This window comes from Caretta caretta, chromosome 5 (assembly GCF_965140235.1).
Source record: "Caretta caretta isolate rCarCar2 chromosome 5, rCarCar1.hap1, whole genome shotgun sequence".
Taxonomy (NCBI): domain Eukaryota; kingdom Metazoa; phylum Chordata; order Testudines; family Cheloniidae; genus Caretta; species Caretta caretta.
The window spans coordinates 45,537,835-45,556,664 of record NC_134210.1 but is presented as its reverse complement, the minus strand read 5'-3'; the positions used below and the strand labels follow the sequence as shown (position 1 = coordinate 45,556,664).

At 43.4% G+C, this 18,830-nt stretch overlaps 1 protein-coding gene across 3 annotated transcripts in view; it reads left to right on the top strand.

Moving 5' to 3' along the window:
- The first annotated feature begins 100 nt into the window (after window positions 1-100).
- JMY (junction mediating and regulatory protein, p53 cofactor) overlaps window positions 101-18,830 on the top strand; it is a 132,557-nt gene continuing 113,827 nt past the window's right edge. For all 3 annotated transcript variants that reach the window (XM_048849376.2, XM_048849375.2, XM_048849377.2), the window contains exon 1: window positions 101-1,281. In XM_048849376.2, coding sequence (XP_048705333.1) covers window positions 355-1,281 — 927 coding nt within the window. In that variant the 5' untranslated portion in view covers window positions 101-354. The remainder of the gene's footprint in view (window positions 1,282-18,830) is intronic.

Genomic DNA, 18,830 nt, shown 5'->3' with positions numbered 1-18,830 from the left:
AGTAGCCAGGGGGCGGGACAGGGCCCTAGGGCGGGTTGAGATGCCGCAGCGGCCGCGTCGCTTGTAAACAGAGCTTGCTTCTGCCCACGTGATCGTGCGAAGTACCTGTACTGGGAGCTGTATTGTCCGCGGCGGCGCCCGCCCGGTGCAGGACGCTACCACGGCGGGAGGCGGGGCCGGCGCAGCCCGCGTCGCGCGCGCTGGGCAACGAGCCGCAGCAGGAGGCCGAGCTCGCGAGCGGCTGTTTCCCCCCCGGCCGGGCTCCGGCGCATCCTTCTCCCCCAAGATGGCTGAAGGCGGGCAGTGAGCCGGCGGTGGATGCGGATGCCTAGCGCGGGCGCGTAGCGGGACACCATGTCCGCCTTCGCTCTGGAGGAGACGCTGGAGGCGGACTGGGTGGCGGTGAGGCCCCACGCCTTCCTCGAGGGAGAGAAGCACAAGTTCGCGTTCATCGTGGCCTGGAACGAGATCGAGGGCAAGTTCGCCATCACCTGCCACAACCGGACTGCTCAGCGGCAGCGCAGCGGCTCGCGGGAGTTGCGCCGGGGCAGCCCCGGGGGGCCGGAGCGACGGGCCCCTGCCCAGGCCGGCGTCCCCGCGGCCCGCCGGACCCCGGCCTGCGGGGCGGACTCCAGCCCGGCCAGGAGCTCCTCGCATCCCCGAGCGGACTCGCTGCTCCGGAGCTCTGAGAAGGGCGCCGCGGCCGGGGCAGAGGCGATGCTGAAGAGCCCGCTGCGGACGAAGGCCAGTCCGGTCCGGAGGCCGCCGCGCAGCACGGAGGCGGCGGCGCCGAGCCCAGCAAGTGCGGCCGAGGAGATCGAGGTGCTGGAGCTGGTGAAGGATGAATCCGCGGCCCCTCTGCTCTTGCTGCCGGGACCCATCCAGCAAGGTACCGAGCCGGCCGCAGACGCGGACTCCCCGGGGGAGGAGTGCAGCTGGGCCGGCCTCTTCTCCTTCCAGGACTTGCGGGCCGTGCATCAGCAGCTGTGCTCGGTGAACTCGGAGCTAGAGCCCTGCCTGCCCGTCTTCCCTGAGGAGCCCTCGAGCATGTGGACTGTGTTGTTCGGGGCCCCGCAGCTGTCCGAGCAGGAGATGGACGCGCTGTGTTACCAGCTACAGGTTTACCTGGGCCATAGCTTAGACACCTGCGGGTGGAAGATCCTCTCCCAGGTGCTCTTCACCGAGACCGACGACCCTGAAGAGTACTACGAGAGCCTGAGCGAACTGCGGCAGAAGGGCTACGAAGAGGTGCTGCAACGTGCCCGCAAACGCATCCAGGAGGTGAGGCCCCAACACAGCTAGGACCCCTCTGCTTAGCCTCCACTTTGTGTCACTCCCTGTAACTCTGCTACCCTCCTCACCACCCGTACAATTGTACAAGTTAAATAGAAAACCAGTGTAGAAAAGGAAAACTTCACTTTGGGTGCAGCCAAAAGGTAAAACTTCAGAGATGGAAAAACTGGGCTAGACCTTGCTGGAGCCAGAGCCATATTTGGATTGTTTCAAGTGCTCATTGTGTCAGGGGCCAGACTTCTGTGATGTCCTAGGAGCAGCTAGATTCTAAACAGTAGAATTTAGAGGTTTGTGGATAAAAATTTGCTGGATCTGGCAAGACCTACATGCCAGATATATGTTTTTTGCATTGTTCTTGCATCAGGAAGTGTTGGAGTCTGGATTTTTCTGTTTGAGTGAGATTAGCAACATGTGTTGTCTAATTTGACAGTACAGTTTGGGAGCTTGAGGTAAAAACAATGTAGGCTCCAACAGATTTTGGGTACACATATGTGTCTTTGCAGTGCTAGTGAGCAGTGTGTCGATTTTTTTCAGTAGAATTGGAGTTGCATTTCTCTTTAGCTAGAAGAATTTTGGGATTTAAAAAAGACCTGGTTCAAGAAGAATCTACTTTAGCGGGGAGGGATAGCTCAGTGGTTTGAGCATTGGCCTGCTAAACCCAGGGTTGCGAGTTCAATCCTTGAGGGGGCTGTTTAGGGATCTGGGGCAGAAATTGGGGATTGGTCCTGCTTTGAGCAAGGGGGTTGGACTAGGTGACCTCCTGAGGTCCCTTCCAACCCTGATATTCTATGATTCTGTGATACTTTGTGTTGCTGTTGTGCCAGTTTGCAAAAGGGTCTACATTTTTAATTTATTTTTTTTTATAGTCCACTGGGACCTGCTATTTTTGTTTTGTTTAGAGGGTAGAATTTGGGGGACTGGAGTTAAAAATACCAGGATCCAGGTACAAGATTTTGTTTCTCCAGTGCTATTGGGCTGAGATGCATCAGGATCCAGATTTTTTCAGTGTTAGACTATTTTTTATTTAGGTTTGTACAGTGTTGGCCAAAAAGCTGCCAAGCTCCAGATGCCAGATCTAGGTTTTAGCTAACATCAAGTGCTGGCATGCAATGGGGTCTGAACTTTTAGTGCCATAGGAGCAGCCATACTTCATTCATGTCATAGAATTTGGGTGATGGCCAAAATAGGATAGATCCTACAGCATCCAATTGCTGGATCTGGGTTTTTGTTGCAGTGATGCTCAGATTTGTGGAGGTCTGGATTTATTTTTGTGGAGGTAGCTAGATTTGTTCTCTTCTGACCGTACAGTTTAGGGTCTTGGGTCCATAAATAATCAGGATTCAGGGTAGATCCAGCTTTCACCCAGTGAATGGAGTCATGGAGATCCACAACATGTTCATTCTGAGGATCATGCCATGATGTTGAGTCATGACTTTCACTACAGTGCAGCATTTTCATGCATTGACACCTCATTACAAGGCTGTCAGAATTCATAATTGTGATTTTTGTGGCATTCTTTCCACAAGGGCCAAATTCATCCTTGGTATTAACTTAATTGGTGATATGTCGCTGATGAATTTGGCCCAATACTCCTTTTCTCATTTGACTTTCTTGTCTGCAAGAGAGGAATAAGAAGCAGCCTAGAGACTCTTGGCCATTTGCCTAGCACTCTTTTTGTATGGCACTGTGTAGTACAAAAGAGGTGCCTATGAGACCAGTGGCCTCTGAGAGCCATGTGTAAGGCCTTGAACCTTATTTGGTGATAGAGCCATTGGTTCAGTGTCGCTGCCCTACAGTTATCTGAGTCCTGATGAGTCTCCATGTACGCTGCTTCTCCACCAGAATCCTAGGCAGAAAAAATTAGGCAGCCGAATAAGCAGTCTTCTGTCAGATTCGGGTGCTATCAAGGTCTTGCATTCTTGATGAATGTGTATAATTTGTTGCAGACAAAATGGCATGGCAGCATGTGTGTATTTGACCACAGTACAATCTTTCCTTTCCATGGTAACTGAACTAATTGTATACCTAATGTCTGTACAGTTGTATCTCTGTCAGTGCCTATTGTGTAAATCAATCCATCTTTAATTAAAAAGTGCTTCTTGTTTAAGAAAGGAGACCAACTGGTTGATCTGCTCTTTCACTTTTGGCTCTCAGGTTTCTGCATCCGTACCTGTTGAAGCAGCTTGCTTGGTAATAGCTTCATTTTAAACAAATAGTTTATATCATTTGGCTTTGTAATTTTAAGAAAAAAAAGGAATAGATGATGGGGTATCCAATATTTGTTAATAGGTAATTCTGAAGATAGAAGTTCTCTATGCTTTGGACACAGGCTTGGCTCTTCCTCTGAAATGTAAACCTGGAGGATCACATTTCATATATTCTCTTTCAACTTGCCTTTTCCATCTGTACTTGAAATCTACTTATCATTGGATAGGAATATTAGATTTCTGCAGTTTTGTATGGCTATAAGTGCTTTGAGGGGCAATGCTGAGTGTTTTCAGCATTGGGCGTGGTGTGTGTGTTATGAAACCTGGTAAATGTAGATGGTTTTGGTTAGTGTACAAAAGATTTCAAACAGTACTTAACATCTTAAAACATTTTTAAGCCTTACATTTTTTCATGTAACTTTTCATAAGATAAATTCCATTGTGCACTTTAAGATGCTATTTTATTATTTCTATAATACTTGTAATATCCATAGGTGTAAATTCTATTAATTTGAAGGGAGTATGGGGTGAAGCAATCTGAGCAAAAACCATCCCCTTTGTCTTCATCGTTGTAGTGTCCCACTCTTTGCCATCTGTTGCTTTTCATAAGTGCCACAAGATCCAATTGATCTTTACAGCAGTTAATAATTGGTGCTGTTAGTACTAGGCATCTTTCTTTTCCTGAACTGTAAAGTTTTAATATACCATAAGCATTTCTCTCCACTTGCAGTGACTCTGTTGTGCAACAAAGATCCAAAATAAGAAAGACAAAAATAGGAAAGGTGTAATGTTGTACAGGAAAAATATAATCAGCATTGTAAGGATTTGATTTTTATCGGTTAATGTCAATAAATGTCAATTTCACATAAACTGCTGAAAAAATAATTTCCCTGGATGATCATTGAAATGTACAGTGAGACAAAATAAGAAACATGCTGCTTGAGAGCTTTAGAGTTCTAAGAATATTTCCTTTGTATATTTTGATGTGATAATTTGTTTTAAACTATAAAGCTTTTACTTCTTGAATTTCATTATGTCATTAAATAATTGTCTGACCTCCTCCTCCAATGTCCCACAACTGTGAACATTTAAATAAAAATCAGAAAAAAGGTTTAAATATGAACAATGATATTATTCATGGAAATTATATAAAAATCAAATTCTGCCAAGTCTATTTAAAATTATTTTAATAATTTGTTTTTCTTTTGGTGAAAAAATGCATTTAACTATAGAAGTAAGAGTGTTTTTGCTGGTATAAGCTGTATCTACGCTAAGTGGGTTTGCTGTATAGCTATACCGGCAAACTTCTGGAGTAGACTAAGCCTTGCTTTACTCCCTCCTGCTTAGCCAGTTGTGAAGTGGAGGATCTGGAGAGATGCCTATACTACATGCATACTGCATCTTCTCTTTTATGGGGTCCTTCAGTGAATAGTATCTTTGCTTTTCTCTGCTGCTGCTCCTATCTCTTCTTAACTTCAGCAACATGAAACTGACTCTTGACAGTTGCACTGCTGCAGGCAAAGCTCTGAATTGTGTTTGAGAAACTGGCTAGAACTTGTTAATTTCATCCTGCTGCTGCTTGGTAAAATTACTAACAGCAGTTGAAGGGACATTGCAGTAGTCTACCTGCAGGTGCAGGAAGATCACTCTTCATTTGTTTACATTCTGTTTATATTTGGGTTATTTTCATGACCTTAAGATCTAGGAACAATTTTAATGAAAGCTTAAAGTCAGAAGGAGTTAATGATGTAATTCTCTTATCTGCTGTGGCTAGTTTACCACTGTTTTGGAGCTAATAGATTTTATTGTAATCTCTTCCCCAATTTAGTACATACGCAGAGCGCTTTACTGAGCAACTGGTTAGTCTTATAAATCTTAATTTTTCAACTCTTGGTTTAATTTTGCTTTTGATTAAAAGTGGTAGACTTAAACAAATCTGTCAAGTCTTATGTACTATTGATATAAATAACAAAGTTTGCTATCACTGAAAAAAATCCTCCCTATTTGCATACATCTTGTATTTGATAATAGTGCATATTGTTAGTCATACTGTTTTCTTTGTAGAGTCAGTGAATTTCTATTGTATGTGGTTGGCTTTTTACATGGCCATAGAGGAGAGAAACAAACAAAAAGTCAAGTCACAATATTGTCAGTGAATTATTTCACATTTTGCAGTTGATTAGATTTAACAGTGTTGCTTCAAAGGGATGCTGTCAATGTAGAAGTTAATTTGTCAACGTCGGTGTAAAACAATTCAAATAGTAGTTAACAACTTGTAGGATGCTGTCTCATGCACATTTGAATGTTTTTGCTTCTGCTAAAGGCAGCGTTCTACAGTGATAGCAGTATAGTGAGAAAGTGATGTATTTGTATGATAATTCCAGTAACTTAAAAACTAAACCATAGTTATTTGACTATCATGTAACGCCAATATTTAAGAAGGGCTCTATAGGTGATCATGGAACTTACAGACCGGTAAGTCTCACGTCCGTACCGGGCAAATTAGTTGAAACAATAGTAAAGAATAAAATTGTCAGACACACAGAAGAACATAAATTGTTGCGCAAAAGTCAACATGGTTTCTGTAAAGGCAGATCGTGTTTTACTAATCTGTTAGAGTTCTTTGAGGGGGTCAACAAACATGTGGACAAGGGGGATCCAGTGGACATAGTGTACTTAGATTTCCAGAAAACCTTTGACGAGTTGCCTCACCAAAGGCTCTTACGTAAATTAAGTAGTCATGGGATAAGACGGAAGATCCTTTCATGGATTGAGAACAGGTTAAAAGGGAACAAAGGGTAGGAATAAATGGTAAATTTTCAGAATGGAGGGGGTAATTAGTGGTGTTCCCCAAGGGTCAGTCCTAGGACCAATCCTATTCAACCTATTCATAAATGATCTGGAGAAAGGGATAAACAGCGAGGTGGCCAATTTTGCAGATGATACTAAACTGCTTAGATCACTAGATCATTACCTGTTAGGTTCACTTCCTCTGGGGCTTCTGGCATTGGCCACTGTCAGTAGACAGGATACTGAGCTGGATGGACCTTTGGTCTAACCCAGTATGACCATTCTTATGTTCTTATGACTGCTACTAACAATTTGGATTTAGCTTTGACATAAATGTATCTGTTAAATATGTAGCCATTCCACTCTGTCTCTTCTCATAATTCAGTGCCCTGCTGTTTAAAGTCGAACATTGCCTTTTTATATCCATTCTGGATTATCAAATAGTTTGTGTATAGAATCATTGTTGTGATTGAATACTGCAGAAGGTAAAGATAAATCCTGTCTAGGAACTGTAATGGTTAAATCTGAAAGATTTGCAAGACTTCTTGTAAGAGGAATAAAGCATACTTTTTGTTTTATACTTCTCTTTGATTTGAAATTGATTTGAAATTCAGAGACTTCAAATCTTGGCTTCTTTATTCATTATTCTGAACCTTTTATATGACTTTCTGTGGTGGTAGTCATCAGTTAATAGGGTGGTATTTTTTTTTTTTTCAGTTGAAATAAAAGGGAGCAGAATAAAGCCAGCATTGAGCACTTCGAAAATTGCAGATGTAGATGACTGACAATAGATCTCAAATACTTGTTGGTGATAGTTTTATTAGAAACCAATATTGTTGTTCTGCAGTCTTGATTCAACACTGAATATTTGAACAAATGAACGTGAAACCACTCAAGGTGAGTGTGATGGGTTGGATCACAGAAAACCCCTTGGGAACTGCCAACTAATGTGCTGACACTACCTCTGAGCCCGTCTTCCGTGGCAGCTTGGGACTTCAGAACCTTGCCTTGTTTGAGCCAGACATGCTAGCCTGCTACAAACACAGACCTAGGTCTGAACTACATTCCACAAACTGCAGGCTTAGCTGAAAACAGCTTGAGAAGTGCTCCTGTCTCCAACACCCAGGTACCCAGCTTCCAATGGGGTCCAAACCCCAAATAAATCCATTTTACCCTGTATAAAGCTTATACAGGATAAACTCATAAATTGTTTGCCCTCTATAACACTGATAGAGATGCACAGCTGTTTGCCCTCCCAGGTAATAATACATACTCTGGGTTAATTAATAAGTAAAAAGTGATTTTATTAAATACAAAAAATAAGATTTAAGTGGTTCCAAGTAATAACAGACAGAACAAAGTGAATTACAAAGCAAAATAAAATAAAACATGCAAGTCTAACCCTAATACAGAAAGGAAGTGATTACTAATGAAATCTCACCCTCAGAAATGTTCCAGTAAGCTTCTTTTACAGACTAGCCTCCTTCTAGTCTGGATCCAGCAATCACTCACACCCCTCTGGTTGCTGTCCTTTGTTCCAGTTTCTTTCAGGTATCCTGTGGGGTGGAGAGGCTTTCTCTTGAGCCAGCTGAAGACAAAATGGAGGGGTCTCCCACGGGCTTACATAAACTTTCTTTTGTGGGTGGGGACCTCCTCCTCTCTCCTATTCAGAATCCAGCTCCCAGATGAAGTTTTGGAGTCACATGGGCAGTCACATGTCCATGCATGACTCAGTTTCTTACCAGCCAGGCCACATTCCCATGAAAGCTCAGATGTGGATTGGCATCTCCCAGTTCATTGTTAGCTTAAGTGTTTCTTGTTTGGACACTTACTGAGAATAGTCTTTTCTCAGGAAGCTGACCAACTGCTTCACTGAGGCTACTTAAAATTAAACAAGTACATCGCCAATATTCATAACTTCGAATACAAAAATGATACATGCATACAAATAGGATGAATATATCCAGTGGATCATAACCTTTTCAGAGAGATGTTACATGGCATATCTAGCATAAAACATATTTAAGTTATGTCATATTTACTTTCATAAGCATATTTCCATAAAGCATTATGGGGTGAAACATCACAGTGAATAATGTATCTTAGTTAACATCTGCCAGTTTTTTGGTACAGTATTCTATATGGAATTAACCAGTGGCCTCATTCTGTTGTCCATATCATAATTAGGTTTGGCAGAATTTGATTTTTATTTTATATACATTTTGATGGATAATATCAATATTTATTTTTGAGCATTTTTTATTTATATCCATTTAAATTTTCACAGATGTGGGAAAGGAGTCATAAAATAATTTGACAGCTTGAGATTGAAAAAGTTAAAACTGTATAATTGTTAAAATACAAATTGTCAACATCATATGTCAAACATACAAAGTAAATATCCTTAAATTCTCAAGCAGCGTTTTCTTTAGCCATCTGTACATTTTGATTGTTGATTTATGTATGTGATGAAATCAACATTTACCAAGAATCTAATCTTTCCAAGACCAATCATAATGTGCACTGATCAGTACCTAGTTGGGAGCCTTATCCAGAGAGGATTTTTTTCCAGAGTTGTCCTTACTCAGCTGTCTTTTTCACGTAGGGTATACGTTAAAGCGCTGCCGCAGCAGTGCTTTAACATGGCTGTGTAGTCGCAGCACCAGCCCTGGGAGAGAGCTCTCCCAACACTATAAAAAAGCCACCTCCAGGAGGAGAGTAGCTACCAGCATTGGGAACACAGCTCCCTGCGCTGGTGCACTGTCTACACTGCCACGTTACAGTGCTGAAACTTGCAGCGCTCAGGGGGTGTTTTTTCACACCCCTGAGCGAGGAAGTTGCATCGCTGTAAAGTGGCAGTGTAGACAAGGCTTTAGTCTAAGTTAGAGTTGCTGTCTGCATACGGGCCCATTGGCATTTTTTTTCAGTTTATCATGTGCTTACAAGCTTACAAGTGCCTTAGAGTCAAAACTCTTAAGATCTAGTTTTCCACCTGACTCATCCTGCAGCTGTGTAACACAGCATTGAAGGTACTGTGATGATATCGTAGATAAATAGAAATCACAATGGAGTAACTTTCCCATCTTGCAAACTAAAAATGCAAATGCATCAACACTTCTTTCTTTTTCAAAATGAAGATCTCTGCACTTCTGAAATATCAAGTGTATTTTGTTTAAAGATTAATGTGTTATGTACAAGGTGTATGCATGTGCCTTAAAATGTTATCAATTAAACTAAAACATTTTAATGTTGAGAGTGAGATATTAACTTGAAGGCATGGAAAAGTTTGACTGAGGGAGATATAGAGCTTACTCTAAGGGAACATTATAAAGAATTATTGAGCTTTAAGTAAAACTTCTGAAGTTCTGCTGGAATTATTTTGTCCTTTTAAGTAGCAGTCTTTTGTTGTTTTTAAAAAAAAAAAAAAAGTTTCACCATTTTGCCTTCCCTTCCTACATTTTGTTGTCTTTACATTTCACTTGTTTATATATTGCTCTTCTCTTTTACTTTTGTTTTGTGGGCAGAAACAAATTTGAAACAATTTTGGTCTTTGAAGCAGTAATATCCTATCTTTTCTCAGCGGTTAGGGTTCTTGTAAATGTGATTTTGCTTTCCGCTGACAAAGTAGCGTGTTGGGGAAAACAACACAAGAATGAGCTTCTTTAAAAGTGTACAAAATTAATAGTTTTAGGCACTTCATTTGTAATAGATGAATACATCTTTGAAAGAGCACTTTCCCGGATTCAAACCTCTAAAATTGACTTATGCTTAGAAATCCTCGTGCTTTGGGAGGCTTGTGACCATAGGTTAATTGGAGTTCTGGCTTGCTGCTCTGAACTGTTGCTTTCTTGTTCCCAAGCATTGTAGGGTACTTGGGCCAGGTCTACACTACAAACTTACATCAGTATAACTGTGTTGCTCAAGGGTATGTAAAATCCACACCCCTGAGCAATGTAGTTACACCGACCTAACCGCCGATGTGGACAGCGGTATGTCAATGGCAGAGCTTCTCCCGTCGACCTAGCTACCACCTCTCGTGGAGGCTGATTAACTACACTGACAGGAGAAGCTCTCCCATCAGCATAGCAGTGTCTTCGCTACAGCGGTGCAGCTGCGTCGCTGGAGCACTGTACGTGTAGATAAGCCCTTTTCTCTAACAAAGATTCATAGAAAACTGGACAATGTTGCATACATGTAAAAAATATTAAAAAATGTTTAACATTTATATATGGTGCTTCTGTGGATGGACTTTGAAAAAAAGAAATCCTTTATTTCTTTATTGCTTTTACTAAAGATAATCATGGGTACTATTTTAATCTAAAAAACAATAGAATGTGCGTAATACCATACGTATCCCAAAGGAAAAAAAGGGCTTTATACGTACACTGAAAAAAAGGGTACCTACTCAAAGACTCTGGGCTCCAATTTAAAAATCCCACATTAAAAAGAACACTAATGTAACAAAAATGCAGCAATACCATTCAGTATGGTCTATAACTAGTGATCCAGAAAGTTTTAAAAACCAAAATCACTTTCCTTCTTCAGTAATTCCCCCTCACTATTCTGGCCTCTTTTCAAATGCCTGGGGAAAAAGATGAGCTGCTTACACAGCAGTAATATACTATCAAAGCAGGTTATTTAACTGTGTAGACTGTGAGTGGGGAGCATCTTGATTTTTGTGCACTGGGGACTTTATTACTGACCTTAGATCAATTTTAATTATTTAGTATTCAGTGTCAAAGTTTGAGTTTTTCATGCTCCTAGGTTCTGGTCATAATAAATATGCTGAAGTTTTTTTTATAGTGATACTAATCTAGGCACGTGCAGTTGGATCACCTTAGTGTGCCTGAATATAGAGGGGGTGGATGTCTACGTAATATACACTTTTTTGGCTCAGGACCAGAATTAGGACACTCGCTATGTCTACACTGGCAGAGTTACATCGCCAGCAGCTACAGTGCCGCTCAGAAAGCACTGAAGGGAAACCGCTGTTGTGTGTTCACACCATCAGCTGCCTGAGCAATAGCGTGTTCACGCTTGTGGCACTTGCAACGGTATTTGGAGTGGTGCACTCTGGGCAGCTATCCTGCAGAGCATCTCTTCCTCTTCTGCTGCTAAGAGTTGTGTGGAAAGGTGGAGGAGGTTGCAGGGCATCCTGGATTCTGTCCCAATGCCCTATGATGCTTTGCTTTGCATCCTAGCAATCCCTGTGCTTCCATTCGCATTTGGTGCCATCTTTCAGTGGTTTGTGTACTGTATGCTCTGCCTCTGCGGTCTGCAGGAACGGATCCCGCGTTGCTGACCAATATGCTGCTTTCTCTCACTAGCACATCACGAGTGGCAGTGGAGTAATTCCTTAAACTACAAAGGCAAGAAGAGTTCGACATGGATCTCGCCAAGCATAGTAGCTATGACACGAGATTGCTTGTGGCATTCATGGAGGCGTTGACCACAGTGGAACGCCGCTTCTGGGCTCGGGAAACCAGCACGTTGTCATGCACGTCTGGGATGACGAGCAGTGACTGCAGAACTTTCAGATGAGGAAAACCACATTCATGGGACTGTGTGATGAGCTCGCCCCAGCCCTGCGGCGCAGGGACATGAGTATGAGAACTGCCCAGTCACTGGAGTAGCGCATGGCAATTGCATTGTGGAAGCTGGCTACTCCAGACTGCTACCGATCGGTCGCTAACCAGTTCGGAGTGGGAAAGTTGACCATTGGAGTCGTGTTGATGGAAGTGTGCAGGGCCATTAATCTCATCCTGCTCTGAAAGACTGTGACTCTGGGCAACATGTGTGACATTGTGGATGGCTTTGCAAAAATGGGCTGCCCTAACTGCAGGGGGCGATAGATGGCACGTATATTCCAATTTTGGCACCACACCACCTAGCACATTAATCGGAAGGGGTGTTTCTCAGTGGTTCTCCAGGTGCTTGTGGATCACAGTGTGCGTTTCACAGACATTAACGCAGGCTGGTCCAGAAAGGTGCATGATGCACGCATCTTTTGGAACACTGGCCTATTCAGGAAGCTGCAAGCAGGGACTTTCTTTCTGGACCAGAAGATAACCATAAGGGAAGTCAAAATGCCCATTTTGATCCTGGGAGAGCTTGCCTACCCCTTAATGCTGTGGCTTATGAAGCCATACACAGGGCATCTTGACAGCAGCAAGAAGCGGGTTCAACAACAGGCTGAGCAAGTGCAGAATGACTGTTGAGTGTGCTGCTGTCCATTTAAAGGCTCGCTGGTACTGTCTATATGGGAGGCTGGACCTGGCCGATGACAATATTCCTTTGCTTATAGCCACATGCTGTACACTCCATAATATTTGTGAAGGGAAGGGTGGAAGCTTCACTCAGGGCTGTACTGCTGAGGCTCAGCGCCTGGAGGCTGAATTTGAACAGGCAGAAACCAGGGCTATTAGAGGGGTGCAGCGCAGGGCCATAAGGATCGGGGATGATTTGAGGCAGCAGTTTGAAGCTGAAAGCCACTAATATTTGTTGCTATGTTCGGGAGTGCAATGCTTGTAATGCTAGGAGGTGATTGTGATTGGTGCAGACGATGCAGTATGAAAGTTTAAGAAAATTGCCTGTTGCTTTGCAGGGCTCTGTTTGCTTTCAATTAATGGAATACAGATTGCTTTCAAACCAAAACAATTCTTTTATTAAAAAACAACAAACGGAGGAGAGAGACAAACAAAAACCACATCAGCACTGTGGGGGAAGGGAGGGTCCCAGGAGGAGGTGCAGTCCAGGATGGTTAGATTTGTGTATGTCCAGATATCCTATGCAACCTTGTCCTTTGGAGTACAGTGCAGCGGGTACTGAACTTCAGCAGGACTCAACTGTAGAGGGATGGGTGTCGAGTGCAGTGGGTACTGGGAGTCCACAGGGCTGGACTGTGATGGGGGAAGAGTGGAATGCAGTGGGTACAGACTGGAGCTAGGAGGTTGATAAGAGTTGGTTGGCCGTGTCTAGAAAGGGTTTTGCGACAGTGGCTGCAGGGAAGGGCGGGCATGGAGCTGCTTGGTTTGCAGTGCTAGTAGTGCTTGAAACGTGTCTGCTTGGCGCTCCATAACTTTTAAGAGCTGCTCCATGGCTTCGTTCTGGTGCGCCACGTTCTTCTTTCAGTCCCTCTTCTCGGTGTCCTGCCACTGCTTTAGTTCTTGTTTTTTGGCTGCGGAGTGCACCATGACGTCACACAGAAAGTCCTCTTTAGTTCTTCGTGGCTGCTTTCTAATTTTGTGCAGCCGTTCAACCTGATAACACCCGATAACAAAGAGGGTGGCTGGGCTTCCGAGGTGATAATCTGTGAAGCCAAAATGCAACATTTTACAGAAGCAGTATTTTTTGCAACACACAGACCACTAATTCAGTGATTTAGAACACAGCCACTATTTACATACCTGTCACTAACTGGCTGACCCTAGGCGAGCACACATGAGCCACAAGACCCCCAAAATGGTGAGTAACTGCAGGGGCAGGGGAAATCGGTGTTCCAGAACCATACTGTACACTGGGCACATTCCTCTTGGGGAGAGCCAGCGCTTTAGGGGGGGCTTTATAATCATTCCTGTACCCACATTTTCCACAAGCTGTGTTCGTTATGGAAGATATCTCACTGCTGAGGGTAAGCAGAGAATCAAGGGCGGGCCTTCTCCAAGGCTGCAGCTTCCACCCTGGCCCTTATGCAGCTCGCTTGTGTGCGACAATGGTCCCATCCCCAGTGACGGCAGAATGGCAAGGGAAAGTTACCCTTAATGGGGCAAGAAACAAAGCAGCTCTGCCAAAGAACCTGCGGCAGCGGATTGCCCAGTATCTCTGAGAGTTCCATGGAGATCTCTGAGGCAGATTCCTGTGAAGTGAGGGAGTCCATCAATGCCCTGTTCTGCCACTCAGACTAGGCATATGGTGGTACGCGCATCATACAGATACAAGCCTGCTTTCTCCAACCATCCTGCCCCCAACAACTTGCTTCAGCGATTCCCAGAATCAAATCCACTTACCAGGGGCCGCCTCTCCTGTTTGCGCTTTGCCAAGCTCCGACAGCTGTGACTGACTAGCCTCCTCCGGGGTAGAGAAGAGCATGCATCTCTGACCTCTGAGTTGTCCTCTGCCTCTGGGTCCCCCTTCACATCCTTGTCCAAGATTTCCTCCTCCTGACTTGGTCCATTCTTGACTGGCACGCGAGCCACCAAGTATCCACAGAGGCCCTTGCAGTGGAGGTGGGGTTGCCACCGAGTATCGCGTCCAGCTCTTTGTAGAACCTGCAGCTCGTGGGCGCAGCCCCGAGCGGTGGTTTGTCTCCCGTGCCCTGTGGTAGGCTTTCTGCAGCTCCTTCACTTTGACCCTGCACTGCAGTGTGTCCCAGTCATGGCCCCTTTCTGTCATGCATCGTGAAATCTGTCTGTAGGTATCATAATTCCTGTGACTGGAGTGCAGCTGGGACTGGACAGCCTCCTCTTCCCAAATTCTGATGAGGTCCAGCAGCTCGGCATTGCTCCAAGCAGGGGATCGCCTGGTGCATGGAGCAGGCATGGTTACCTCGAAAGATGCTTGGAGACCACTGCATGAGTCACCAAGCAAACAGGAAGGGGACTTTCAAAATTCCCAAGGAATTTAAGGGGTGGGGCTGATGGTTGAACACCGGAGGACAGGGCAATAGAGTTCAAACCGATGACCAGAGAGGCGAGAAGAGGCATTGTGGGACACCTCCCGGAGGCCAGTCGCAGCACTGTAATCGGCCAGCGTGTCTACACTGGCACTGCAGCGCTGTAGCCCCGGCACACAAAGCTCTATACCTCTAGGGGTGTTTTTTTTTTTTACAGCGCTGCAACTGCGCAGTTTTTGCTCACTAAATGGCTTGGCAGTGTGTATGTTACACCAATAAAATAAAAACCAGCAGGATCTTATTAAAGGTAAAATACCACATTTATTGTGAATACAGAAAGAATCATAGTAAGCAGTTAGTTATAGCTATAACATTCCATTCAATCTCGTATTTATTCACACATTCATTCATACAAACACACACACACAGGTTCTGCAAGGTTGTTATCATAGTTACCAGCCTTAGAGTTGCTCATGCCAAGCCACTGGCCTGGTGGCCTGGACATGAGGAGGGAGCAGGGCTTTGTCAGATGCTCATCTGATGCTCCTGGAAGTTGGTTTGCAGAATCGGACCCCAAAATTCTCACTTTCTAGAATCCATTTTTATAGGAATTTCTTCCTATGCCAGTCTGTGGGAATTGCTTCATCATGCTGTTGCTGAATCAATCAGCAGATGGCACATTCCTGACGGCTCCGTGCTGCCATGTGTTATCTTGTTCTTTGGTTCTCCCATTCTTGAGGCTGTTGGGTGGATTCCAGTCTGCCCTCCGGGGGTCCTCTGGTTATTTCCACTTGACGTCTTCTTCAGCCGATGGACACTGGATTCATAGGCTGGCACCTCCCTGATCATTCAGTTATTATCCACATCAAGCATCCATCCACATACATCCTCTATCTCTATTTTAATCACAATTGTTAATACAACAAAAGGGTGGGGAGTCTCTGGGTGCTGTTTCTGTTGTTACAGAGTATTGCTTTGAGTCTCTCTCTGTGTGAATTGCTTTGAGAACAGACTCTGTCTTAGAATGTACTAACGCAATTAGCAGCTTGGAAGTTTCACACATAGAGGGAGAGAAACAGTACCAAAAACCAAGAGACCTCTTAATTAGTAATACCCTCGAATTTAAACTACAGGGAATCAAACTCATTTGTGATTTTAATACAGAATTTCTTTAATATGATCCAACATGTACACCGCGGGAGTTACACTGCAGAAGCTGCTTTACTGTGCAGAAACTTGCCAGTGTAGACAAGGCCTCAGTTGCTTGGTGTTCCTTCTCTCTTTCCACCTATTGCTGTGTTGCTTCCTGTCCTCTGCTTTCTACTTTACTTCGTCTCTCCCTCTCTAGTTTCCTTCCCTTATTCCTAAATCATCTTTTTTTCCCCTCTTTTATTAAATGTCCTGCAGGGCTTAGCTTTAAAGTCAGTCCTTTCTAAGTTGCTTACAAAATCCCGTTTTTGTTTTGTCGTCTTCACAGACTCCTATCTCTGAGATATTGCCACATAGGTAGGCTCTAAACTAGACAGCTGGTTCTTTCCAGTCATTGCATCTTTTTTTTAAACAGCCATTTCCCTTCATAGTGTGTCTATAGTATGCTACAAATGGCCAGCAGGGCTTAGCTGTTATATCTTTTTATAACTGTGATGTTGCTATAATAGAGATGGAAGAGCCACTGAAAAAGAGAATCTTGTAAATGGCTGGACCTGGCAGTTCTTCATAGGCCGCTGTGTAATCTTTGCCAGGACACATTTTGTACATCCTTTAATCTAGTAGAGTGGTCTCCAAAGTGGGGTGCATATACGACCATCCTTGGGACTGGGTGGCAGGAGGAGTGCCGCCGAAGGAGCACCGCCTGCACGGCGGCAGCAGTGCTCCTGGACCTTTGATTATTCGGTGGCATGCCAGCGGCAGCTCAGCTCTCCTCGCTCCGTCTTTGTCGGCACCTCTTCTTTTTTTTTTTTTTTTTTTTTTTGTTTGTTTCCCTGGAGCTGGCCCTGGGGGTGCGCCATTCAAAAAGTTTGGAGACCACTGATCTAGTACACTATTGTTGGTACAATTCCAGTCTGTTTAAAATAGCTGCTTTTAGGATAGAACATCTGCAAAAGTATAGGCTTGATCCAGTTAACTAATAATTTTATGGAATTCTCTTGCTTTTCAGGTGACATTTATGACGAAAGAATATAATGTTGGGAGAGGAAAGGTTCATTCTGAATTTCTTCAGTCCCACCCAGATTATCCTCCAGATGTTTGGTATTTTTGTTCAGAGAGATTTTAGCCCCCATACTAAAAATAAATCTGCAAAAAGGAGGCTGTGGATAGGATAGGTGGGGTGCCTTTGTTACGGAAATTTAACATAGAATGTATACTATATAAATGGCTTGAGCGCTTTGTTTAAAAGTCAGGCAACTCTTTTTAAACATGGCTCCACACCCAATAACTTCTTACAATAAGAACAATTATTTTCCACAAAAATAAGTCTGCATTTCAGGTCTTGGGACCTGCTAATTTTACTGTGTAGCTTTTAGTGTCATAGAGCCACTACAAATGGCAAGAAAATCAATTCTTTTTGAATTTTGTGATTGTGATGTGTGTACAACATTTTATACAGTTTTGGGCAGCTCCAGTACTCAAGAGATGTCAATAATTTAATGTTTGAATGTTATTTTTTCTGTCTTTTTAGAGAAGAGCATCAAATGACTTAAGGGGGCAGCATCAACTTAAAAAAAAAAAGACAACCTTTAGGACTGTCACCATATAGTGGTTAAAGGAGAACTAGCAGATCTGTGGCCTTTCAAAAACATTTTGATAAAGTCCCTCACAAGAGGCTATTAAGGAAACCTAATAGATGGGGTAAGAGAGAAAATACCATATATTTAAAAACTGAGAAGGAAAACAGGGTTAGTCTGTCACTATTAACCTTTTGCCGTGTTGAAAATTGGGTGCACAAATGTTTGGTACCAGGACCAGTGTTCAGTGTATTAGTGATCTAGGAAAGAGGGTAAATCCACAGTTACAGATTTTGCAGAATTATTTAGGCTCATCAAGATGAGATGACTGAAACTGAGAAATCTTAACAAAGACAAGACACCTTGGAACAATGCACTTGAACTACTCTCGTACTTTGTAGGATACTAAAATTCACAGTACCAGTCAGAACAAAGATCTCAATGTCAGCGTGTGTAGCTCAATGAAAGCCCTTCTCAGCTTGCAGTGCTATTTAAAAGCAAACAATATTATCATGTAAAGACTGGGATGGAAAATATTATACCACCATTATATAAATTGATGGAATGCCCTCCCAGAACTTTGGAAACTGAGATGTGTTGGTGTATAGGATAGTTTTCAAGGATAGCAGTAGAAGTGCTATTACTTGAATTACCTAAAACTAGGCTGTAAAAGGTACTGGAAGGAATAGTCCTCTACTAATTAGAGGGATAGACTAGATGACCTAGTAGGTCTCTCCGAGCCATAACTGGTATGAATTAATGAGGGTAGGGCTCTTTTCTTGTTAAAGTATATTGTCTAAACTTGCAGAGCTACTGAAGTCAGAGGAGGGTGGATCTAGACTCGGGAGCGTAGACTAGGGAAGTGTTTGACAATATTTTAAATGGTTAATTGAATTAAAACAAATAGGACGTAAATTCATCCTTGGTGTAAATGGGTGCATATCCACTGAGCACTGTGCAGCACTAACTTTTCCCTTTAATGTCCTTGCAAGCATCTCTGTGCTCATCTCTTGACTTTCATCCACACTCCTCCCTCCTCAGCATAGGTGATGGCTGTGGTAGGGTCATGTGTTTGGTGTTTCTTTTATTTTTGGGTAGCAAAACTTTTCAACTGGTGCAATTCCATTGGTAGTAGCAAGAGATCTGATGTGGACAAGGATCTGATGACAGCTGGTGTTTAACAGTGTTGCTTAAATCTGCTTT